At 42.6% G+C, this 26824-nt stretch overlaps 1 protein-coding gene across 1 annotated transcript in view; it reads left to right on the forward strand.

The window, feature by feature from the left end:
• TGFBI (transforming growth factor beta induced) overlaps positions 1 to 26824 on the forward strand; it is a 234077-nt gene that overhangs the window by 118072 nt on the left and 89181 nt on the right. The window contains exon 5 of the mRNA XM_085618009.1: positions 21769 to 21933. Coding sequence (XP_085474135.1) covers positions 21769 to 21933 — 165 coding nt within the window. The remainder of the gene's footprint in view (positions 1 to 21768; positions 21934 to 26824) is intronic.

Here is a 26824-nt window from a genome sequence, read left to right on the forward strand (position 1 = left end):
AGCAGTTGTTGGCACAAAAATGGCAACGCTCATTCCCTTGCCTTCCTCAAGTCTCCAGAGACCTGACAGATGTGAGGGAGAGGATGGCTCATCATCAGCCATTTTACCACTGTGCCGGGTCTTCTTGGAACTTGGTGAAGTGGGAAGGACAGGAAAGTGAGCATCTTCCTAAGTAAACATCGCTAAGTGAAAACAAAACTTCTGGGATGTAAGAACAGAGAATACCCTGGTTTTGAATCCTGTATTCGTGATAGTGGGTTTCAGTGGTCATACCCAGCAACTTATTTGGACACCATCTTCCCAAATAAGCATCTGAGTCAGTGGAATTAATAACTACACATAGCATCGGGCGGTTATTTCCCTAAAAGGAAACACGCACAATATACTACAATATTAATTGTAAATTAAAGCATTTATTATTATCGTGCACACTAAAGTTTTATTTTAAAATGATTATTATTGTGCTGTTATTTCCCTATAGAAAGCTAATAAACTCTGCCTCATGCATTGCCATAGTTTGCATTATTCAGAGGAAAGCAATTTGTTTTAATGATACAGTGACTTGTCGCCTTGGGAAATGGTTACACGGTACCTTTTTTCACAGTGCTAGATAATAAAGTCGTAGCCAGAGGCACTCACGGGTAATTAAGTGGTAAATTGGATTGATGGCAGGACCCTTCACATGTCAATGCAAATATTTGGAAAATTCAGCTAGGTACAGACAGGAGCAATACTATAAATTATTCCCATCACAAAAAGTCCTTTTGCGTGGCACCTCACATTTAACAATAGCTGGGATATGCTTAGGTAAAAAAAGCATGAAGATGACAAATAAAACAAAAACAGTCTGCAGTCATCCCAGAAAGCACCTGTTTGATGAATCTCTGCGAAACTTTGCAGACCTATTGCATCCATTACATTGCTGGAAGATGAACGTTTTGTGGCGTTTGGTAAAAGGGGTGCAAAGTAAAAAGGGGGGTCCCAAAACACACTGGCACTTCAATGCATTTTACATACGTTTGTATTTCACATAGCGCTACAATCCCTGAACAGATTTACATGAAATTTGGCAGGATTAGACATTATGATGACAGATGATTTTTTCGGGTTCTACAGGTATGTAGGATAAGTGTTTTTTAAGCTATAAGGCATTTTCACTTAGTGATATCTGTTGTGGTATTTTCACAAACGTTTGCAGTATTTCGCAGTATTTAGTGCCACTACCATGGTACATAGTGATGACAAGTCTTTACTTGATTGGCTAATGACTGCCTTTACAAACGTTGAAGGCAGCTATGTTGTTTTCATGTAAAGTGTGCTTGTGTTCTGCGTTACGCCTTCAGATCTAGGTAAGAATTAGGTTTGGTATTTTACCCCTGTTATTTACCACTTTAGTAAAGTGGTAATAGTTAGGGAAAATATTTATACGTTTCTATGGGGCAGATGTATCAAAGGGTTTTACCCATAATGTATCTATGGGAAAAGGTTTTCATACATATGGCTCTATATATATTTTTTTAAATGCGGGGTACTGCAGTACTACCTCAGAAGTACCATGGTACCCAAAAAAATGTAAGATTTTTTTAAAATTAGAAATATATTTTAATACACTATATTTTCCAAATTTAGTGCACTAAAGTCTATTTTCAATTTTTAACATATTTATATATACAAATAAAGTCAACAGAGTAGCGCGTTAATGGCTAGAAACAACCACCCCACCTAAAAAAATGTGGGGTTCTCCCTAAACTGCTATAGACATATATGGAAACTTATGAATACATTCTCTACCAATTGCCACTTAAATAAAGTGGTAGTAGGTTGTGAACAACCATAAAACCTAATGCTTACTTATATCTATTAAATGCAGACTGAAGCAAAACTGTGATAAAAACTATATGGCTGTCTTTTACCTGAGGTAAACACAGCCATTAATCAATCACATATTGACTTTTCATCCCCATGTACCACGGTATACCTCAAATGTACCACAGTATACTACAGTTTTAATATAACTAAGTTTGTTATAATGAATAACTTTAACACTGCTTACATTAATTACACATACTAGCAAAAATTAACATTTACACCTCATAATGTAAATTTCTGCTACATAACATTTACATCCGTTCACACACGTTCATGTTTCAATTAACACACTCCACTCTATGCCACTCCACACTATCCTGCTCCACTTTGCGCCACTCCATTACAAAGATGTCTTCATCAGGTTCTGATTAACAGCTGGGGGTATTTGCACCAGCTCAGCCATCTCAGGTTACTGAGGAATCTTTGGAGTGGCAATTCTTTGATATTAGGTGAGGTAGAAATAAAGTTTCTGCAAAGTATGTCACCGGTAAACTTTGCAAAAAGGAGTTCAGCCGGGGGAGCAGAAATACACAGTATAGCATGAGTTCCACAAGTATATGGAGGCACCTCAGATCTATGCATCCACAAAGGGTTGCATGGGCAGAGTTGGCTCATGCTGCAGAGCTAGACAACTCTACAGGGACTTCCACATCATTTGCTCCAGGAGATACTGTGCCTGCACAGGTCCTAAGTGCACAAGCAGACAATGACCCTGCTTTCTTGAATAAAGCACTATTTTGGTTCTTGGGTAAGCAGATTATTTTTTCTTCTCAGCCAAGCAGGTCTGCCCAGGTCAAGCTTGTCCAAGATCCCCCCTAGACAGAAGCTTATTTTTAATCATTTTTTTCCAAATTGTTTCTCCTTTTTCTTTTTTAAGGGGATGTTGTTAGTGTTTGATTAGCACGTCAAGTTGTATGTTTTTGTCCTACCCTGCTAAAGAATTAAAATACATATAAATATTTGAAATATTTGAAAACACATAAGGGTGATTATGATGGCGGACGGACTTCAGTCTGTCCGCCATAGTGTTGGGGAGTGGGACTGCCCGCCTACAAGGTGGCAGTCCCACTGGTGGTATTACGATGCCACTGCCACTGTGGCGGTTGCATCTACCATCTTTAACATTGTGGCAGGTGCTGCTAGCTGCAACACCCGCCGCAATGTTGAAGATGCACTGTTTACATTTCCCTGCACTACACGGCAGGCACCATGCGGTGCCTGCCACTTAGTGTGGGGACATGTAGGGGGTACCATGGTTACCCCCAGTGCACCCCCTATCCCAGGGGGGCCTACAACGGGCCCCTAAATGCAATCCCTGCCAGCCTGTGAATGGCGGTTCTACCACCATACACCTCCTGGCGAGGAGGCAGCATTGTAATTTGGCAGGAGGTGCCTGCTAGGCACCACCACCATTTTACGGATGCTGGCTCCTCTGCCAGGCAATCGGACTGGTTTCCTGTGGCGGATCCATGGCAGGCAGTCTTTGCGTCCACCACGGTCGCGGTCAGATTCCTCCGCCATACTTATTTGGGGGGGGAATCACAATCCGATGGCGGAAGGCCCAGCACCGCACGTCTGGCGGTGGCTGGCCTTCCACCATCATAATCAGCCCTATAGTTTTTTTTTATAGTTGTTGAAAACTGTTAACAAAAACAGTTCTTTTCAGAACTACCCTCTACTTTCATGATATATACTATTTGAACTATGTTTCCCTTTTTTTCCCTTTCCTAAAATCTTTTGTGAGACTCTCTCAAGAGCCGAGCAGGCAATCCCTTGCATGAAGTCTGAGGGGCAGTGCTTCCTGATCTGTTCTTGCTGCCTCTCCCGATATCACACATTTTACAATGGACTTTGCGTTTACACTGAATATATCTGGATGTAGTATGTATAATTGATATACACCAGAATAATAACAGTGTGTTTAGTTTAATGAGCTGCCATCGATTATATAACTGAGAAGAAAAATAAATCACTTAGATTTACAAAAAAATACATGTTTCATCTGCATGAGACCAACACTGGCACATAGCACACATTAACACTAATTTAGTTACTTTAAGGCCAATAATTATTATTAGGAAAAGCTCAATCAATACTTTTTTCACAATCCCACAAACATCTCACCAGATGGTAAACTTTTTTTTAGAAGAAGATTTTACACTTTCCTTTATTACAGTACTTTTGCCTTATATTCCCCATTAGTAGGGTTTGGGGAGAAAGTAGTCTCTCAAATGAGACCTTTCACAGTTTAACAACAGTGTACAGTAGGGTGTAAGGAGATACTGGGATCCCACTGACACCTCTCCAAAACATACTAACTGTGTAGACTATGAGACCTTGCATGAAGGTAACCACTGTGCAGAGTAGGGTGTAAAGAGACACTGCCTCTCCACTCACACCTTTCCCCAGGCTCAGTAGTATGCACTGTAGGGTGGAGAAGGTATTCACCTCACATTGAAGACCTCACTATTCCGTAGTAAGTATAACAAGTACTGGTTTCTCCACTGAGATATCTCCACAGGGAAATAACCAAATATATTAGGATGTGGGAATGGATTTGACTGGCCAGTCACAGCTCTCCCTAGCATGACAGACATGTATATTAGTGTGTAGGGAAACATTATATTCTTCACTAACATCTATCTCCAGGACAATATGGATGTGCAGTACTTTGTGGGCAAGCAATGGCCTCTGTACTGACACCTCTTCCCACAGCAACAGCGATATGCAGTGCTATTTGAGAATGGAGTGAGTGGTCCAGTAACATATCTTACCAGGGTGAGAGGTGTCTGTAGTAGGGTTTGAGAAAAATGTATTTATCTGCTCATACCTCTTCCCATGCTGACAGGTATGCATAGTAGACTGTGGGGAAGAAGTGCACTTTTTGCGTACACATATTTCTTTTTTTTTTTTTCTCTTTTTTTGTGTCCTCATTTGCCGCCAATCTCGCTTTGAATGCACACTCAAGCAGTCCGTACCCTCTCTCAGCTAGCTGAGAGGCGTAGGCGACTAGGAGTTTACAACTCCCCCTACCTGCACTAAAACTTGCCAATGTGTACCCCAAAGCACCCATTGAGATAACTCTGTTTTGCAAGCTTCTAGAGCTAGATGGCCTTTTGTCTTAGGACCTCCACCCCCGCACTGGGAGGGGGAAATTCCCAGACTCGCTCTGAGAGTGTTCAGGCAGCATAATCATAGGACCCGGAAAAAGGGGAAGAAAAAAAAATAACTATTCCCTCAACTCCGGGTTCCATCTTGTTTTCAGTATGTTCCAGAAACGTCTCTTCATTTGGCTACCAGTTCTCAATAAGTCCAATTTAGAGATCGCCAGAATCGAAGATTGCCAGTCAAAAAAAGAGGGAGGGATATAATCTGTCCATTTTATGCATATTTTTCGTCTAGCCAGGAGCACAGCATAAAAAAGTATCGATGTTGCATGACCTCTAACATTATCTTGAAGGTCAAAACAGACCAAAGATAAATCAATATTGACAGGGGTTCCTATTAAGTCTGACAAAAATTTGCCAACACTATCCCAAAAAGAGGTCAAGGCTGGGCACTCTTTGAACATATGAGTGTCAGAAACCGAGGCCAATCCACATTTCTTACAGCGTACAGGCTGCTCTTTATTGATCTTGGAAAGCTTTAGCGGAGTAAAATAAGCCCTATGTATAGTATATAGATGGTTCCTTTTTAACCATGCCGGCTTTACTATCTCGTGCAGGAGTTGGCACGAAGTTTGCCACAGAGTGTCACAGTCTTGATCGAGTAGGACACTTCCCCATAGATCCTCAGCAAGGTTAAACTCTCCGTCCACTGCCTCCAGTACTGCCTGATACCAGAAGGAAACTTCCTTTTTCCCTCGGGGTCTGTTCACAAGGTTGTACTCTAGATCATTACCTTTCCCTAATAGGCTACCCTTAGTCGTTTGTGTCTGAGCCTGAACCCAACTAGTCACCTGGTCCTACCCTCTCACTAAGTTGTTACCATGTTACCAGAGTACCGTCTGAGATCAGGTCCCCCCAAACTGCCAGGCCAGATTTCCTTAACGGTATCGCCAAACTGTCCCTTAGGCATTCTGGACCCCCGGTGGAATCCCATAAGGGAGCCATACTAGAAAAGTAACCAAGAGTGGCCGACCTCCTCAAGTCTGCCCAAGTTTTACCCAGGCCTTGCAAGACCTTGAGCCTTACTTTTTTGAAAAACTTAATATCCCCAAATTTAACCCCTTCAGTGCCCATGACGAGCTGGACTCGTCATGGGCTGCGGTGGCGCTGTGCCCATGACGAGTCCAGCTCGTCATGAACTCCGCCCGCTAATGCAAAGCGCGGCACTGGGCGGGGAAAGGGGCGGGCATGCAAGGGGTTAAACAAAAAAGCCTCCACCGGTAGCTCTGCACCCTGAAGCATTGCTTGAAACATCCCTCCTATTCCAATATTAGCCGGCATTTTTAAAAGCATACGGGCATGGGAGAGTTGAAAGGCCCAAGCATAAAGCTGAATATCAGGCAAAGCAAGGCCCCCCTTCTCTCTTCGGCATCTCAGCTTTTTCCAGGACAGCCGCGCAAAATTATAGCCCCAAACAAAAGAGTTAATCTCCCTCTGAATCTTGTCTAGTTGCGATTTTTCAAAATAGAGTGGGATACAGTTCAAAAGAAAAGTGATTTTTGGGAGAATGAACAATTTAGCCAGATTGACTCTGCCAATAATGGAAAGGGGGAGCGAGGCCTAGGTCTTCATTAGGTTCACACACTCTCTCCCCACCACAGTCAAATTAAGATCAGCAATCTTGGCTATATCTTGCACTATATTTACCCCCAAATATCTCATTCTAGAGCTTATCTGATGTTGATACTGATTTACCTCCTGATTCCAAACCATTACCTCAGTTTTAGCAGCATTGATTTCGTACCCCGATACTAGTCCAAACTCCTGAGCGTGACTAATAACAGCTGGAAAAGCCTTATCTAGATCGGCAGTAAAAAACAAAATATCATCGGCATGCAGGGCTACCTTCCTCTCCCACTCCCCATACATAAAAGTCTGAATGTTATCATCATCTCTTAATCGTTGAGCAAATGGCTCAATGTATAGGTCAAAGAGGAGAGGGGAGAGTGGGCAGCCCTGTCTAGTACCCCTAGATATATTAAAGGATGCCCTGACACTGCCATTAACCAAAAGTCTGGCTGAGGGACTATTATATATAGATTGTACTGTACGACAAAACTTCTTGCCAAGATTGAATTTTTCCAAGACCTCCGACAGGTATAGCCAATTCACCCTGTCGAAGGCCTTGGTGGCATCCAGAGTCATAGCTGCCAAGGGGATGGAGTATGTAGATGCCAGATCTATTGCCCCTATTAGATCATAAGTTAGATGGGATATCTGGCAGCCTTTCACAAAGCCCTTCTGGTCTGAGTGCAGGATATCCCCAGCCACTGTTGCCAGACGAGCTGCCAATATAGAAGTACAAATTTTATAATCGGCATTCAATAAAGATATGGATCTATAAGACCCACAGTTGAATGCCGCTTTCCCTGGTTTCAGGATCAAAACTATAATGGCCTCCTTCCATGAGTCCGGCGGGATCAGGCCTTCTTGTAATATCTGATTAAAAAGTTTGGTCATAATGGTTATAACCTGATCCCCTATTGCTTTATAAATCTCAGAAGGTAGGCCATCTGGCCCAGCGGCCTTACCGTTCTTACTACTGAAGATAGCCTCCCTTACTTCTGCACAGGAGAATTCCCTGTCCAGAGAAAGTTGTTGCTCTAAACTAAGAGAGGGAAGCGAAATATCCTCAAGCCACCTATGAGCACTCTGGCTATCTACGCTACCCTCCTGATAGATGGTTTGAAAGAAGGCCTGAAAAGCATCACAAATTTACACATCAGTAACTAATGTACCCCTTTCATTTCTGATCTCCTTAATATAACTCCTTGCTTGGTCCGATTTACTCTTCCAAGCGAGGAGGTTGCCCGTTCCTTCACCATATTCGAAATGTGAGATCTTACTTGCTTCCCACCTTTGCATGAGCCTAGTGTTCAGAATATTTTCAAGCTGGGCTCTCAATCCACTGATCTTTTCTCGCTTATTCTGCAAGATTTCCGGAGGTACTGAAACTGAGAGATCTACCTCTGCGTCCTTCAACCTGGCTTCAATACCTGTAATTTCTTCCTAATATCTTTTATTCCTATAGCAGGACCTATTAGTAATCTGGCCACGTAGGTGAGATTTCAAAGCGTCCCAGACTGAAGTTATTAAAGCTGTACCCACATTCACCTCCAAAAACCATGCCACTTCCTGTGAGAGAACGGAGACTTCTTCCTCCTCCAAGAGTATGGCACGGTTAAAAGACCAGGTCCTAATTGGGCTGGGCACTTGGCATTCCAAAGTCATAAGGACCCCAGAATGGTCCGAAAGATGGGGTGCCAAATATACTACACTCTTAACTGAGCTCCTTGGTGAATAACTAACCAGAACAAAGTCAATACGTGACTGATGCCCATATTTAAAGTTCCGGTACGACACCCCTTGCTGCTGCCCTGATTTGTCCCTCCAAATATCTGATAAAGTAAACTGTCTCATAGCACCGAGTAAATATTCACAAGACTTGGAAAGGACCACAGCCCTATTGATTGGAGTTTTATCCAGTGCAGGGTTCAAAACAATATTGAAATCCCCTGCCAAGATCATTGGCTCTGGGAAATCAAGTAAGTGTAGAAAAATAGTTTTCAAACTAGAGGGATCATCCTGGTTAGGACCATAATATCCGATTAAAGTTAACAGGGTGTCCATTATTGATAATTTTACAATCACCCATCTGCCATTTGGATCTTTCATATAGGAGCAAACATGGGCCCCAGATGACTTCTTAAAAATAATTGATACCCCTCGGATATTTGCCGACTGATTTGTGCTGACATGGGAGCCCACTCACCTTTGCGGTTTTAACAGAGAGACCATTTCCTCTTCTAATAGATGTGTTTCCTGGAGGACAAGGACCTGCGCAGATGAATCCCGCAAGTACTGTAAGATCTTATCTCTCCATGGTCTAGTGCGCAGGCCATTGACATTCCAGGAAAGGAAATACATCTAAAGTGGTGAAAAATGAGCATTTTTAAAATATTTTTCTCCCTCCCTCCCTCCTCCCACCCCTACCCCAACCCCATCCCCAAACCCATACCCATCTACCCTCCACCCGTGGAGAACCCGACCCCCAATCATCCGGACAGATGTAGTCCAGATAATTGCATCCTGAAATTTCAACCTACATCCTCCTCAAGAAAACTCATCCAGAAGTGCCAAAAAAGAAAAACCCATGCAATACTTACCTGCTTATACCTAAGCCAGCCTACTACAAAGCAATAGATACAAGCCTAACATATAGTGAGAAAAAACAAGGAAAGAAAGCAAGAAGGGAAAGGGGAAAGGCATTATCTGTGACCATCTTGATCTTCTGATGTCTCTTTTGTCTCTTCTCCCTTCTCCCCCTTCCCTATCTTTAAGACCTAGCTATTCCCCCCTCTAGACTTCCTACATCAGAAAGCCCACATAATACTCAAAAAAGTGCCTTGTATTACATTTTTATCCTTGTATTCAAAAGACTAAGCTATCTATAAAACATATAACAGATGAAACGATAGGCACAATAAGGAACCAAAGGCCAAAATATAATGCACACCTAACCTGCCTGTAAATTTGCAAGCAATTCTTCAGCCTCCTGTACCGATCTTACATTGTACATTTTATTTTGGAACATGATCTTCAAAGAACCAGGAAGTTTAAGTTGGGCCACTGCTCCCAGCTTTTTAAAATCCTCCAACTTCCTGCCCAGTTCCCATTGCCTATCTAACGTTACTCTAACCAATCCTAGATATAAGACACACTGAAATAAAGTGTGGCTATTAAAAGGAGCCGGGTTATAATACTCCGTCGAGGACCATGTGCCTGGTAACGCTAAGAGAAAGTCAGGTGACAACAATACATTTAATATCGACACACGCATGAATTTGAGCTCGTGCGATTTGCTATTCAAAACACCATGGAGATGGTTATTTGATTTGATACCTTACTTATGATGTCCTACTTGAATGGTGGATTTATCGAACGTATTTTGAGCCTTGAAAAAGTCATTGTACCTATTTAGTACAGACGAAACACGTGTTGGCTGCTTTGGATACTGGACAGCTGTGTCTGAATACTGGATATTGGGCTGCTTTGGATACTGGACGGCTGTGTCTGAATACTGGATATTGGGTCCTCAAATTAATAAAGAGGAGAATTTTGGAAAACTCTGTCAACTATTGCATCCTGTCCGGTGATTTTCATGGAATATTGTGAATCCTCGAAAGACTTTCCTCATATTATTTCTACACTCATCATAAGAGATTGGCTCTTAGACCAAATGGTATATTGATGGACTTCTTTTACTTATTTTGAAATAAGGGTGTGCTTAAAAGCTGATTCTCTTTAAACAATTGTGTGCATAAGTCGTCTTGTCGACTTGCCAACAGCACTTTTGGGTAGTAAGTGCTTATAGCTTCACTAGCACCCCGTCACATTAACAATATATTGCTAACGCTATTACATTATTGATTGACTGTATATGACAACTCTGTTTAAATTGATGTGCGGTTTTTCACCCATTTTGGGGAACACTACTACTTTACATAGAATTGCAGGACCTTAAAGTATGACCTTAGGGAAGGGTTAATCCTAGGTTTAATATCCGGGAGAAGTCCCTTAACCTTAGTTGGTTTGGAATTCGTTTTTTTTCACTTCTCCTGATAAGAAAGTGGAAGTACTCTTCTTATCTATTTTCCCCTCCTTTTGGACTTTGCCTTCCAATTTGCATTACTACTTTTACCACTACTACTATTACCGTAATCTTCACCGATACTCGGCTGAAACTGATCAATAGTGCTTTTAGTAGATTTAGCTGTTGCAAGCCTTCCACCTCCCCTGTACCTTTTACCCCCTCTTAAACTCTTACTGTTAGTCAAGAGGGAAACAGGAGTAGAGCCAGAAACACAAGCAGAGGCTGAGGCAAGAGCTAAGGCAGTGGGGCTCACACCAACATCAACTGGGACGCCTCCTATCTTAGTATTGGACACCCCGATGCCCCTCAAACCTCCACAGTCTCGTAGCTGAAGAGATGCGTTGACCGGCCCAGTACTGCAAGCCCTCTGCTCCCGATTATTTTTGCTGTTCGCCTCAGTTTCCTCAATCTGCTCCAGGTTGACCGCCACTCCTCTGATGCTACCCCTGAGGAGTCCTCGGGCCGCAACTCTCCGGCTCCTCCTCAGCTCCAGCGCCGCTACCCCCCAACGCGTCGAGCCAAGAGGGGCGGAGGGAGTGAAGGGAACGGAAACAGGACCGGGACCACAGCCTGCACCACCGCCGACGCATGTCCGCAAGAGGCCGAGCACCAAGAATACCCGAATAGGGCCCAGACAAAAGCCCAAGCGAGCACCCCCCACAAGAAACCCAGGCACCTCAATATAAACGTCCAGGAGAACAGGAAATCCAGGCCTCCCAACTTTTCTCGTCCTCCCAACTGTGCCACAATAGGATTTTCGCAGGCAGAGAACAATGTAATTGAGACTGGGCCCCTTAAATCAGATTAAGCCCCATACAAAAATGTCCGTTGCTGGGACTGCTAAGAAAACAGAGCCAATAATCTCCAGTCAGAGTCAGAGTCTATACTCACATATGCTCCTGAAGCGCAAATGATGTGCCTTGATGTGCCTTGGTACTATCTCCAATCGCTGAGATCAAACGGCCGCCGTATCACAGCAGATGTCACAGATGTCACAGCAAACACACTTGTGGTCCCTCCAAGCCTCGCGCCTGATACCCAGCCAGTCACTCTCCCCTCTGCATACAGAAACGCTCCCAGTACCGATGTCCAAGGGAGGGGATGCCGTGTTTTGACCGTTTTGGCCGCTCGTCCGCTATGTGACCCGTGCTGGCTTCACAGACGTGAATATCGTGGCCAAGCCTAGACAACACAGGGGTCGCGAGTGCTGCCGCCTCAAGCCTCCGAGCACACCAAGCGCGCAGACTCTCCGCTCACAAAACAGAATGGAAATAAGCGCCACCGCTCACGCCCGCAGGCTGCTGACGCTACCGAGACCAAACCCCCGGGACCAAACCGCCGCCACCACTCAAAAATAACAGAGCGGCCTCGAAGGCAAAAAACGGGAAAAGAGCTGAAGAAAAGGCCGGAAAGGGTGGTAAGAATCACTGGTCCGTGTAGAAACCTCCGCACTTCATTACCGGGCTAAACCAAGCATAGGAAGAGCGGGTAGGATTTCAGGTGCAGTGGCAGCTCAGTGCGCTACCGCCATGTTCTCCGTACACATCTCTCTTGTATGATAAGTCTTTGTAATACAGTGTAGGGAGAGACTGACATGTGCCTTGGATGATGGGTGTGCAAATTAGAGCTTACCTCTGGGGACACAGCTCTCCCCAGCATGGTAGATGTGCAAGTAAGGTGTGGGGATGAAATTACCTCCATGCTGAGACGTCTGTCTTAAAAAAAAACTATAGAGACTATGATGTATAAACACATCATCCTGTCAGCAGCTGAGAGAACTTCCCAAAGTAATTATATGTGCAAAGTAGTATGAGGGTTGTAGGGTATAGTAATAGAGTCTCCTCTCTGCTGAGAACTGTGTCTTAGTTGATTGATGTGGTTAGTTGAATGTGGTGACTCTCTCCAGATTCACTAGTATGTATTGTAACATGTGCAAAGAAATTGCCCTCTCCACTATCAAATATCCACAAGCTGATAGCAGTGTGTAGTAGAGGATGCGCTGGCCTCCGTGCCCAAACCTGTCTCTTGTAAGAGAGGTCAGTACACTACAGTGAGCCCAAGGACTGATATCTCTAGTCAGACCTCACTGTTTCATGAGAAATCACCATAGTTGGGTATTCAAATAATTGGCTTCTGCAATAGTAATTCACTGTAGCATAAAAGATGTGCATAGTACCATATGGATATATATATATACATGCAGTAGCACTTCTGCCCTGAAGATGGAACTGCCAGTTTTAGTTAATATTACAATACTGTAATAATATTAAAAATCTTTAACAACTATTAAGCAAATAAATCACTAGTAACTTTAAACTTTTGCAATACAGAAAAACTATTTAACAACATAACAAAACTACAACAACTACATTAACAAACTATATAAAAAACTATAAAACAAACAAAACAACCAACTTTACTAATATGTAACATTTTTTCTGATGTTCATCAGCAGGCGCTAATGTCCCCCCTCCTTTTTTGCTTTGTTTGCCTACTGGATTTTGATGTATGAAGAGCTTCTTTTCCTGCCACTTAAGCCTGCCAAAGAGTCTTGGGTTTCCTCTTATTTGATAGCAGGCTAGGTGGAAAAATAATGTCAGCAAAGTAGCACATCTAGAAAGTACAGTTTTTTTAAGAGAGCTCACAAAGGATAGCCCGTCAGTGTTAGCTCATGCTGCAGAACCGTAAAGCTCTTCAGGTCCTTCCACACTGTTTGAACCTAAATATACTCTGCGTGCAGGGCCAGACTCTCCGTAGCGGGCACCTGACGTTCCTCCAGTGGGCCGCCAGGGTGGGGGCCGGTTTGGACCCCTGAGGGCTGATTTTGCTACCGAGGGTCGGGTTTGCAGCATAGCTGCAATATTGGCCCCCTGTAACAAAAGCGGCAGTGGTGAGACGAAAGTGGTGCTTCCAACTAGCACCCCCTCGAGAGGCCGGCTTAGCTGTTTGCCAGTCTGGTTTTAGTTCCCAGTCCAGCCATGTCTGACTGGCCAGTTAGTAACTGCTCAACAAGACAATAATCCTGCTTCACTTAATAAGGCTCTTTTTTACTGCTTATGTAAGCAGATCATCTTTTCATTAGAGACAAGTAGACCAGCACAGGACAAGGTTGTGCAAAGCCACAAATGACCCCCGACATGATAAGAACATAATCACTTTACCAATTCATTGTTTTTTTCCTGATTTTCAACATAGTTATTCTTACCTGTTTTTTGAAAAGTGAACACTTTTTCTTTTTCTCCTCCATATATTTTTGGGAATAGTACTTTTCTGCTTCACAATCTGTGTAATTCCATTTTCCTCCTACAAAAAAAGAAAATAACCAAAAAAATCAAAAAATTACATACTAGTCAATAAATCACAATAGGTATTCTTTATTATATTCTGTAAAGTTTTCGACAACTTTCACCCAGAGTTACATATTTATATCTAGTGTACCTGTAACCTGTTAGTCCTTTTGTTCTGACAAATTCCACACCAACAGCTAGTGCATTGTTTCACAATTAAATTATAACATTTAATCAAACCTGAATTCATAAAAGTTTATAAAGGAACACATTCCTCTTGAGACACCGTTGCTAACACTGAGCAGTGTTTCACTCTAAGAATAGCAATATCACCACTCACACATCCCATAGGGACAAAGTGCATATACAGTGAGGTTTATAAAGCACAAAGGGCTTGTAGTAACACATTCCACATTCTTTGCTTTGTAAATTAAGAAACACTGCCTCCTTTACTTATAAGTACATGCAGTTGGATTGCTTCATATTTTTACACAATCTGCAATGCTTGCTGATATCTCTCTAAATTCTAACATCTACCTCTTAAAAGCTAAAATTATATTAACAGGCCTACACCTCCCCAAACATCTTTTCACTCTGTAAGCATGCTGTAGAATAAGTTAAGCAACATTCGCACACTTACTGACATTTCACAACAAGGATTATAAAATATATAATTAAGTACCTGAAATTGGAATTCTTTCTTTTATGTAGATGAAGACAGCAGTCTCTTTCAGCTCTGAATAAATTCACTTCTGCTGAGCACAACTCAAACAGGCTTCCTTCTCCTCCAAAGCACCAAGAACAAACTAAGCTATCTCTGGTTCTGCACCCAATTGCATAACAGCATTTCTTCAACCATATACTAACAATGGTAACAATTGGTTGAGCCTTGGCCCCTTTTTTACTTCACCCCATATGATGTCACGAGACTCTTGTGGGATCATAAAACACCTTGTGGCAGGCCCAGTCATTTTCCCTGCAAGTCTTGCAAGATGCTTTCAACAACAAACGCTACTTTTGCGAGTCTCTCATGAGATTGCAACATAATTGTAGGACAACAGTAGTATATGGAAGGTACTTGCCTCCCATTGAGAACCCTTTCTTCATAATAGTTGTGCATACTAGGGAGTGAGGAGGGCCTACCAGCTTCTTTTAAAGCTCTCTCTTGAATGCATAGTAGTATGTGGAAATAGATTGGCATCTACTTTCACATCTGTCTCAGATCGCAAGTGTACATAGCAGTATGTGGGGAGGGGCTGCCCTTTCCTTTCAGACCTAGTAGGGTGTGTAAATGGACTGATATCTGCTGTCAGACCACTCTCTCAGATGAATGGTTTCCCTAGTAAGGTGTGGGGAGTGACCACCTCCCATTCCAGACCTCTTTTTTAGATGACTGACAGGCATAGTAGGGTGTGTAGAGAGAGAGACTGGTCTATCCACTAAGACCTCTCTCAGATGACAGATGTGCATAGTAGTGAGTGGAGAGGGACTGCCATTTCCAGTAAGACTTCATTCTCAGATGATGGTGTGTATATTAAGGTGTGTACATGGACTGGCCTCTTCTGTCAGACCACTGTCTCAGATGACCGGTGTGTGTAATAGGAGATCTACATGGACTGCCCTCTCCTTTGAGAACTCTCTCTCAGGTGACAGTTGTGTGTAGTAGCATGTGTACATGGACTTGTCTCTCCTTACGGACCTCTCTCTACAGATGATGGGTGTGCATATTAGGGTATGTGCATGGAGTGGCCTCTCCTTTGACACATCTCAGATGACGGATGTGTGTAGTAGTGGGTGGGGTGGGACTGCCCTTTCTTGTCAGAACTCACTCTCAAATGACAGGTGTGCGTAGTAAGGTGTGGGGAATGACATGCCTCTGTTTCCAGACCTCTTTCTCATACGATGGGTGACCATAGTAGGCTGTATGAATAGACTGGCCTCTACTTACAGAACTCTTTCTCAAATGATAGGTGTGCTGAGTAGGGTGTGGAAAGAGAGACTGGCCTCACCACTAAGACCTCCTTCTCAGATGACGGGTGTGTGAAATAGGGTGTGTACATGAACTGGCCTCTCCTTTGAGGCTTCTCTCTCAGATGACAGGTGTGCCTAGTAGGGTGTGTGGATGGACTGGCCTCTCATTTGAGACCTCTGTCACAGGTTATGGGTCTGTGTAGTAGGGTGTGTTGAGAGAGACTGACCTCTCCGCTGAGACCACTGTCTTGGATGAAGGGTGTGCATAGTATGCTGCATCCAGGGCCTGTCCCACCCTCTATCACCCCATTCTTTGATGATGGGTGTGCATAGTAGGGTGTGGGAAGAGCCTTAATTCTACTCACAACTCTTACCAAGCTGATGGGAGTAAATAATAGACTCTGATAAACACCATCTCCAATAAGACTCCTCCCTGTAGTAACAAGTATACATACCAGAGTGGTTTCAAAAACCACCTACTCATTCCTACATTTCACGGTCCGGTGGGAGTCTCGCAAGATTGTAAAATAAAAAAAAGAATTAACATTCTAATCATCGCAGTACTTATCTCTTACACACTTCCTCTCAAAAATAAGGACAACAATATTCATTCCAACTAATAGAGTGTATTGAGAACTCATCTACTCTTTTTTTCAACTCACTATCTCGCGAGAGTCCAGTGGGATTGTAAATATTAATTAAAAACAATATACATTTATATTCTTCAAAATATTTAGCCCTTAGACAACTTCTCTCTAAGTCTAGGGGGAGAGCAATGCATTTCTGCTGCCCCCTTTTGTAGCTTTTTCCTTCATTTCCACAACACCTCCAATTTCTCACAGAAAACTGTAATGACGGCCATTTCATTTCTAAAATTCCAACAGCTAATCAATCAGGGTGCTTGCTCTAGCGGGACTCACTGTAGCCTCTAGCACCTGGAGAGCGTGTAGGCTCACACAAAAAAACATCCCTCTAGACCAATCAGAGGGTTCAATTTTTGAATTTGTTCTTCCATGAGGGACCCCCGTTGGAGTTTTGCCAGCCCAACTGCCAAAATATCCAATTATATTTGACCCTCAATATCTCAAGAACTACTGAATGGATTTGCACTAAATAACAGCAAACATAATCTACGGACCAAGATTTAGCTTCCTGCAAAATTTGGTATAATTCTGTTCAGCAATTTTTGCTATAACCTGTCTTAAAGTTTATAGAAAATGCAGGGTGGCTCTATGTTTTGGTACACCATTTTTTCTCAGCCCCGGCTTGACAGATCACCCAGAAAGTTTCCAGGAAGGGGCAGAGGTGGACGAAGTTCTTTTTTGGAATGGTTTGTGAAGTTTCGTCAAACAGAGCCAACAATATTAGCAAACCCAAAAACTTCCTTTCTAAGGAAAGACAGACCTAACTATCTATCTATATCTATATATCTACCGAAGGTTACAGGGACGTTATAGTTAGGAAATAGAATTTAAAAACCCTTAGAAATTAACTGACAAAACAAAAGCTTGTAGGGACTTTATAGTTAGACTCAGATTTCACTTGTACAAAACCATTGTAATTCAGCAGTTATAGTTACCTGCGCTAACTATAACTTACTCCCTTGCAATGCACTGCTTATGAACTCACATATTACAATACTCATGACATGATCAGTGACCTCACTGATGACATCACTGATGACATATCAATGACATCACTGAATACATCATCCAGTGAGTGTAAGTGTTTTTAAAAGGTTAATAACACTTTACGATATATACCAAACTGCAGCATAAGTTAAATTATTATTCTTTATGTACTACTAATGACTGATACTGTTTCTCACATGTCACCTGAGTGGCTATGTGAAAATCTGTATCAGTGTGTAAGTGGGTGTCTCACTATATGGGTGTGTGAGAGGGTGTGTGATTGGCTGTATGGGTCTATCACTGGGTGTGTGAGTGGTTGTATAGGTCTGTCAATGGGTATGTGAGTGGCTGTATGGGTCTGTGAATGGGTTTTTTGTATGGCTTTCTGGGTGTGTGAGTGGCTGTTTGAGTGATTGAATGGGTGTGTGAGTGGTTGTATAGGTGTCTGAATAGCTGTATGGGTGTGTCAGTGGTTGTGTGAGTCATGAGTTTGTGAGTAGGTGTTTGAGTGGTTGTATGGGTGTGTGAGTGGGTAGGTGGGTGGTTCTGTGGGTATGTTAGTGGGTGTGTGAGTGTTTGTGTGGGTGTGTAAGTGGGAGTGGGAGTGGGAGTGGTTGTATATGTCTATGAGGGATTTTGTAGGTGTGTGAGTGGTTGTGTGGGTGTGTTAGTGATTGTATGGGGTGTGAGTGGGGTTGTGAGTGGTTGTATTGGTCTGTGACTGGGTGTGTGAGTGGTTGTGTAGGTGTATGAGTGGGTGTGTGAGTGGTTGTGTGGGTACGTGATCGGGTGTGTGATTGTTTCTTTGAATGATGTCATCAGTGATGTCTATTGAGATGTCATGAGTGATGTCACTGACCATGTCAAGAGTGATGTAATCTATGAGGACATTAAGCAGGGCATTGCAGAGCATAAGTTATAGTTAGCTAAGGTGACTATAACTGCTGAATTTAAATGGTTTTGCACAAGTGAAATCTGAGTCTAATAATAACATCCCTGAAACCTTTGATTTTTTCAGGGACTGTCTAAGGTTTTTTCAATTCTTTTTCCTAACTATAATGTCCCTGTTAACTTAGTTTTTTTTGTGAATTTCGAAGGTTTGTTAAATTTCATTAAATGGTACAAAACAAAAAACACTTTCCCTACGGACAGTAGGTCCTAGCTATATATATATCTCACTCCAATAAATGGCACCAAAATAACTGCCAAACACTTTTCAGATTGGGAGCTTCCTTTTCGCGATGATGGCCGCTCTTTTAATAATTTGAATTAAAACACTTCAGCTGGAGCAGGAAGGAGCACTCACGGGTATCTTCAAATCACTTTATAAAAAGGGAGATGCATTTCAGCGAGAGATGACTTTATCAATGCCAATTTACATGCAGAGTGTTCTACGGTCCTTTAAATCTCGCTGGACTCACTCTGATTGGGGGATGACTTATCTCCAACAAAAAAGGACCGTTCCTTGTTCATATATGATTTTTTTACTGACTAGCCGCCATATTTGAATGATGTTAACCGACTCTCAATAGTCACTCATGGTGCAAAAGTCTTTTGTTACACAGTTTAGCCACATAGTTGTATGATTTTTATGGCACACCTTATAAATCAGGGGGAATGTAAAGTTTGTAAATGTCTTTCTTACCCCAAGCAGGCAAGTCATACACATTCAAAGAGCATTCCATTACCCTTTGTTTGGCCACACAGTGCATTGTTACTGTTTCATCATATCCGCATACAGAGGGTTAGTAATCATAGGCAATTTAGTAACCATAGGCAATCCATTTTGTAATGTCGACTATTGTCAACGAATATGATCAGAGCTGCAGGCTAGCAACGGTTCAAGCAGAGTACTTAAATCACTCCAAAAAATGCCACCAAAATAACTGCCAAACACTGTGCAAAACGGGCGCTTCCTTTTCGCGATGATGGCCACGCGTTTAGTAATTCAAATCAAAACACTCCAGCTGGAGCAGGAAGGAGCACTCACAGGTAGCTTTAAATCACCTTATTAAAAGGCAGAAACGTTTCGGCAAGAGACGCCTTTATCAATGCCAATTTATACGCAGAGTGTTCTACGGTCCTTTAAACCTTGCAGGACTCTCTCTGATTGGGGATGACAACAAAAATAGGGCTGTTCCTTGTTCATATTTGACTTTACTGACAAGCCGCCAAATTTGAACGATGTTAACCGCCTCTCAATAGTCTCACTCAGAGTGCAAAAGTCTTTTGTTACACAGTTTAGCCACATAGTTGCATGATTTTTATGGCGCACTACATGGTGCAAGCCACACCATGCAGGAACGTTCTGCTGGCGCGGTCATAACGGTGGTCTTCTGTCAAGGCTCTCCTATGAGCCTTAAACAGCTGCCGCAGTGAGACTGCAGCAGCACCTCCCACCTGCAATGGATTGAAGCCATAATCCGGCAGGCAGGCAGGTTCAGAACAGGCTTGTTGGTCCTCCTGTTGGCGGAGCTGGTGCATACCAACAGGAGGACTGCCAAACTCGTAATCAGGCCCTTCGTCTAAGAAAATAGCCTATCAGCATCTGACTCCATGATGTGGCACTGAAACACAAGTGTGTGACTACACAAGAGATCCAACACTGTTTGGATTTTTAAAATAATCTCTGAACATCTACTGCTTCAATGCTGGGGAACAGAATTGTGTGTTGCAGATGCAGAGTCAGGTTACCCATTTCTTGTATATCCGAGTATTGCTGCAGGAATGATGTATAACTCAGCAGTCTCCTACCCCATTGATATTGCAAAACAAGTTCAAGACTGTGTGAAATACTGATGGTGAAGAGGGAGAAAGGGTTAGGGGTATGAGAGAAGGCCCACAAGAGATGTCAGGTTGAGTCACACAGCTAGTCTTATCAAATGAACGCTGCCTAATGTGTTCTGCAGTCTCTCACAAGTGATTGCTCCTTTGTACTAAACAGAACACAAGCCTACTATTACTCTGTAACCTTACATCATTTTTTAATTTTGTGCATTTTTTCTTATACATTAATTACACATGCATAGTAGCATTCTAAAGCAACTGAAAAAAGATATACCCAAGAATCACTCTTCCAATAGTAGGAAATCCAGGGGAGCATATCTGGGGGTCAAGCTTTAACAGGGATATCCTTCTACATAAGGGAGACTGTAGACAATTCTCTTGCGTTCGAACAAAATTAGCACATTCGCTTGGCCAGCAGATTATTGGGAGGAAGGTTTGACACACAACAATATAAGCTTTGCAATTTCTGTATGTGGAAAATGTGTGGTTGTGGTGTATTTCCATAGCACCCTAGAGCCATGGGTAGTGCTTGCATCTTAATAACAAGTACCCTAAAACAGCATTTCTCTATCAGTCGTCCAAATTTCTGAAGTACATAGCACCCACTCTATCTCCTCTGAACAGCCTGCACCCATAGAAAAACCCATACAAATCTGGGACCACAAGAGACCACTCATTAGAGCAAGAATATCACAGTTGGAGGGGGGTCCAGTATTGGTGGGAATATGTTTCTGCATGAGGGAGACTGAGGAGATGTTTCGTGTTTGAAAAATGAATGTTAACAAACCAAACTATTCCTTTGGTTTTACAGAAATACATAAATCTTTAATGCAGTCCTGAGTTTGATATCTGTCGACAATTAAACCATGCACTATAAATTATTAGATCTTTATTTCGCCATCTGTATTATTAATATTATATAATTGATTGTGCAAACTACGTTTCCTAGAAACACCCACAAATATTTGGTATTGATGGACTCCAGACATTCAGGGCAACATTTCCTTGGTCAGTGTTTTTGGATTTATTTTTTTGTCATTTGCAAGATGCAACAAAATATTTAGAAAATATGTAAAAAAATTAAGATATTTTCACAATTTACATTCTATCTTTAGGATGCAATGAATTATTGTTGTGGGTGGCGTTTTTACAATTAGATACAAATGAAACGCAAAATCACTGCAACAGTGAAGTTGTGTCATTCAAGTAAAATATTCATCAAAGATTTCCAAACCTTTCAATGTTGAGAAAATATTGATTATTGTCCAAGGCAATCTGTATAATGCCGATATATTTTGCTAATCAAATTAAATGTCCTTTCTCTAATCATCTATCTCATGCATAGATTGACATTATTTAATCAAGTTGCAAGTATAATATTTCATATTATTTTATGTTTTCAGGAAATTTTGGACAATCTTGTCAGCAATGTCAACATTGAACTGCTAAATGCTCTCCACTATCATATGATTGACAGACGACTTTTAACAGATGAACTCAAACACGGAATGACTTTTCCTTCAATGTACCAAAATCTGGATATCCATGTTCATCACTATCCAAATGGAGTACGTGAGTTTTACTTTTACAAATTGACACTGGGAGATATCCTGTATCTCATTCTTAAGAGTCTTTTTTTATAACATGAAATATGATTTTGTACCTCATTTTTAAAGAATGTTCATGAGTTGAAATTTGCTACATTGTGTGCGCCAATTTAATTCATTCTTAAAAACCATTTACAATTGACCCTATTATTAAAATATTAAATTACTTTTGTAATATGTTACAACATATTTAACTGACAATTCATATAGGCATACAAATAAGGTGAGGAGCTCATTGACAGAGGAAAAAGAGGCGCAGATGCTCAGTGTACAGTGGTCAAGTTCTACAACTCATACATCCGACTGTTTGCACCAAAGGCTAGCCCAAAGTTCCTTTATTTAGTCCATAGATCTTTATTTGAAAAGTTTGATAAAGCGCAAACATGACTAAGTGGTAAAGCACAAATACCCGACAAACACACCTGTAATGTAGATTAGGTACTGACCTTATGTATTGTGTGAAAGTTATAAATATGTTCTTATTTTCCCTATAAACTGTGATCTATTTTTGCTGTAATTGGGATTTGAAACGTGTTTGTTGCGATAACTTGTTTTCATTTATTTGGTTTTTTTGTGGTCCATGGCAACTTGTGGCAATTCAGTATGAGGTGTGTGCTTCATAAATAATATAAAGAATTATAGAGTAAAAAAAATGGATCAGGCAAATATTGTGCAACTTAAACCTTGTAGGCAATGTGGTCAGGTGGTCTGGACAATTGCTTATATACAGTCTGAACTGACCTAGTTAATTTCATATTCTTATGAGAAATGAATTTGTCCTCGCCTTAAGTAAGCTAAAGTGGCTTACATAAATCACGGCACCTTTCGTTGAGGAGAGCAGGCCCTTTGTTTTCCCTCTTGGCTTCAAAGAGATAATGTACAAGAGAGGCGCTAGCAAGGGGGGGCGCTAGAGAGCCAGTGTGCAAGATTGCCACAGTGACATGAGGCTCCAGCATTCCGGGGCAATCATTCACCATTATCCTGCTTATCTTGGCAACATCTAGGCTTATACACAGGCCATTGGCTGTGAGGACACTGTGGTGGCATATTCTGTGCCATCGTTCGACAGAATTATGCCGTACAGGTGAAGCGGTCCATGCAAGGAGACACACACTGCGAGGAGATGATGGCAGCCACATTAGACGCTAAGGTGCCATGCTGTGCTGCGGAGCCACGTTGAGTGACAACAGGGCCACAACTTGGAGACATGTGGCCCCTACTGCAACAGCCCAGTGGCTATAATTTGTTTTCACACCTAGAGTCCAGTCTGGCTGGAAGAGTGGGAGCTTAGGGCCTATGGGGAACTGGACCATACTGGTGATCATCCTTCTTGAGACAACGCACACCTGGGAAGCACCCAGGCGGACGCAAGACCTTGCAATATCATCCAGGCTGACAAGATGGGTAAGCATACCTTGTGACAAGGAGTGATACTGCGCACTCCTAGTTCACTTCAGTATATCTGGCTGTAAGCACTGTTCTCTAATACTAGGAAGTGCTTGATCCTACACAACCTAGGGGATTTACTTTGAATTGAATTACATTCTTATAAAGTGCACTACCACTCCAGAAGGAGTATCCTGGCGCTTAGCAGAAAAAAGGAACTCACTCATGCGAAAATAAACTCAAGGAAGGAACTAGATCAAAGGATAAGAGAGTGACGGACTGTATCGGGGTCTGCAAAAAGCCATGCCTTCAACTGCTTTTTAAAATTTGCTTCAGCGTCAATTAATCTTAAAGCGCTTGATTCAAAGCCTTAGTGCCTAGAGCTGAGAAGAATTTGCCACCTCGTGTTCCGAGTCTGAAGGAACCAGGCTTGAGGAGGTTTGCTTAAGAGGATATCAGGGCCTATTAGGGGTGTAGTGAGTACATCTGGCTGATAAATATCTCAGTCTTGTGGATCTATAGGCTCTGACGGTTACTTATAGAATTTTTTTAAGCACCCTCTTATGGCCTTGGCCCTCAGAGCTGCTGAGGCAGATGAACGTCTAGGAAGTTTGTATACCAACCTGGCAGCCGCATGCTGCACACCTTGGAGTTTCTGGACAGTCTGGAGGATCCAGAATACAGACTGTTGCAGTAGTCCAATCTGGAGGTTATTAGTGTGCAAGCCACCTTTGTAGCCGCCAGTGGGAGATAGTCAAAACATGTCTTCAATGATTTTATTAAATGAAAACACATCCCTGCAACTGTGAGGGCTTATGGGCGGAAAGACAGAGAAGCATCACATTTTACTCCCAGATTTTTAACGACCTCAACAGTGGTGGGTAGGGGGGCTGCCGAATCAGGCTACCATTTGACTGGGCAGAAATGTGACTTGTCAAGCAGCATAATTTCCATTTTATTGGTATTACATGTTGAAAGATTTGAATAAATCGACCGGATAACTGATTTTCCTTCAAGCAAATATGGGGGAAAATGACAGGTGGCAGACCAAACTACAGTTCAGTGCTCAGAGAGTTATTCACAGCACAGTCTGCTTTCCTGACCAGCCTGGCACGGAAGACGCATCCCTGGAGACTCCTAGTGGCGGAGTGGATAAGATATCACTTCTTCTGGCTATGCAGCAAAGCTTGAAGACAAAAATGGATACCTTGTACTCAAGAATGGACTCTATTGCGAATAATTTGGAAAACATGACGTCACATAGCTGAAGCTGACCAAGCAATTTCCACTGTCAAAGATACTGTCTCAAACTGCAGTGAACAATTGCTTGGAGAAAGTGCTGAAGCTTATGTCTGCAAAAATGAAGACTTGGAGGCAAGGTCTCGCAGAAATAACCTACCGATACTGGGGATGCCAGATTCTACAAACACTGGGAAAATGGAGGACTACTTAGAGAGACTGCTTGTCATGCTCTTTGGTGCAGAATAATTCTCCAAAATTCTCATTGTCAAATGTGCCTACCAAGCCTTGAATGCTCGCCCTCCACCTGGTGCCCCAGCAAGAGCGATCCTTGCTAGACTCCTGAACTATCGTGACCGAGACACTGCCCTCTGATTGTCATGTGAAACCATATGCCCAGATTTCACCATAGCTGTGCAGGAGACGCTAAAGAAATGTACTTCCATCAAGCAGTGACTGAGGACAGCCGCCATACCATATGCGATGCTTTGCCCGGCTCATGTTCGCATTTCCTTCCAAGGCATAGACAACATCTTTGTGTCCCCTCAGCAAGTAGGTAAATTCACTTGCCAAAATGTTATATGATTACCTCCAGCAAAATCATAAGCCACAACATCCAGATCAGCATCACCACTATCGGAGCCTGGCTGATTATTCACCTCAGAAACCTCCACACGCGATTTTAAATCTAAGCAATGATATTGCGCTGTTACACCTCGGGCATACCCTGACTGTGCCACTCCTCTCTGATGACTGGTGGCCAACTCGCATATGACCTATATGACTCTCCTTTCTACCTTTTTATTCTTTGTTGACCCTACTCTCTCTCTGCAGTGACCATGTTGGAGAGCGGTGGACCAGCTTAGGCAATTCATACTCCCACCCTGGACACTCTAGTGTATATCGATAATGAACCTGTGTGGCTCCCATGGGAGATCCCGTATATCACTCAAGTGTTAAAATATTGATTTGGTGTTTGTGACCTTCTCCTAGGTGTCTAGACTTCTTTTTCTATCACACCCACCACCTTCTCTACCCTTCCTCTCTCTCACCCCCACCCTTCTTTTTGTTCTTCCCATTTGCTTCTCCTTTCTCTCTTAACACACAGGTGATTTCATCACTGTACTGTTACCATGGATGTTGCTATGCTCATTGTTTTGTGGGAGGGAGGTATATACCTGATGAGTTTGGGTCGTCCGTGTGGGATGAGGGGGGATGTGGGAATGTTTAAACTCTTAATACGTGCACATAATCTACTTCTGATGATGTCATACTGCCCATATCGCACTGACTTGTGCCTCCACATATGGCTTGTCCCATACACATCGAATTACCCGCTTTGAGATGACTAGTACTCTCACTGATTGGACTAATGCAACACCTCTAAAGAACAATTGCATATCTTGGATTGTCAGAGGGGTGACCCCAGAAAACGTAGACATATTTCTGCCTATTTAGAGAGGCAAAATGTCCATATCACCCTCCTCCAAGAATCTCATCTAAAAGATTAGGCTCACACAACATTTGCTGCCTGCTGGGCATCCCACAAGTACTTTTCTACATTTTCCTACAGAACACTTGGAACTATCACCCTTATTCGTGAAGGTGTGCCGTACATGCCGCTGGGCACTCTAAATGTTGACCAGGAGCGATATACATTGATGTGGGGTCGACTGGCCTCAACAATAGCTGATATTGTTAATTGCTATGGGCCTAATGTTGACTACCCGGCCTTCTATGATAGACACTGGGGGTGGATTGTGGACATCGGCTCTACACGTGTCCTATGGGGTGGAGACTTTAACGTTGCACTGTGCAAGGTATTGGATAGGTCACACGCCCCAGCCATATATCACGGTGCTGCAGCAAGGCACATTCGAGACATTATGAAAGAGTACAGTCATATTGGAATGAGATAGGAACAGCACTCTCTCTCACGATAGGACAAACCATTACCCTTACCCTGCTCATAGCTCTCTTGGGTCAAGTAGGAGGAGTAGAGCACAGCAATCGGAAGTATGTCACCATCAGTCTCCTGTTGGTGAAATGTAGAGTCGCCTGTAGGTGGGGTTGGGGAAGGGTGCCCAAATTAAAAAACTGACTCAACTATCTCATTTATTGTCAAGACTAAATGACCTCATACGCAGAGCTCTTGCCCAAGGTCTCATCCTATAGACATATGGGATCCCTTACACGCCTAACTCCTAACTCAGGCACAAGACGGCTG

The sequence above is a fragment of the Triturus cristatus genome, chromosome 7 (genome assembly GCF_964204655.1).
Source record: "Triturus cristatus chromosome 7, aTriCri1.1, whole genome shotgun sequence".
Classification (NCBI taxonomy): domain Eukaryota; kingdom Metazoa; phylum Chordata; class Amphibia; order Caudata; family Salamandridae; genus Triturus; species Triturus cristatus.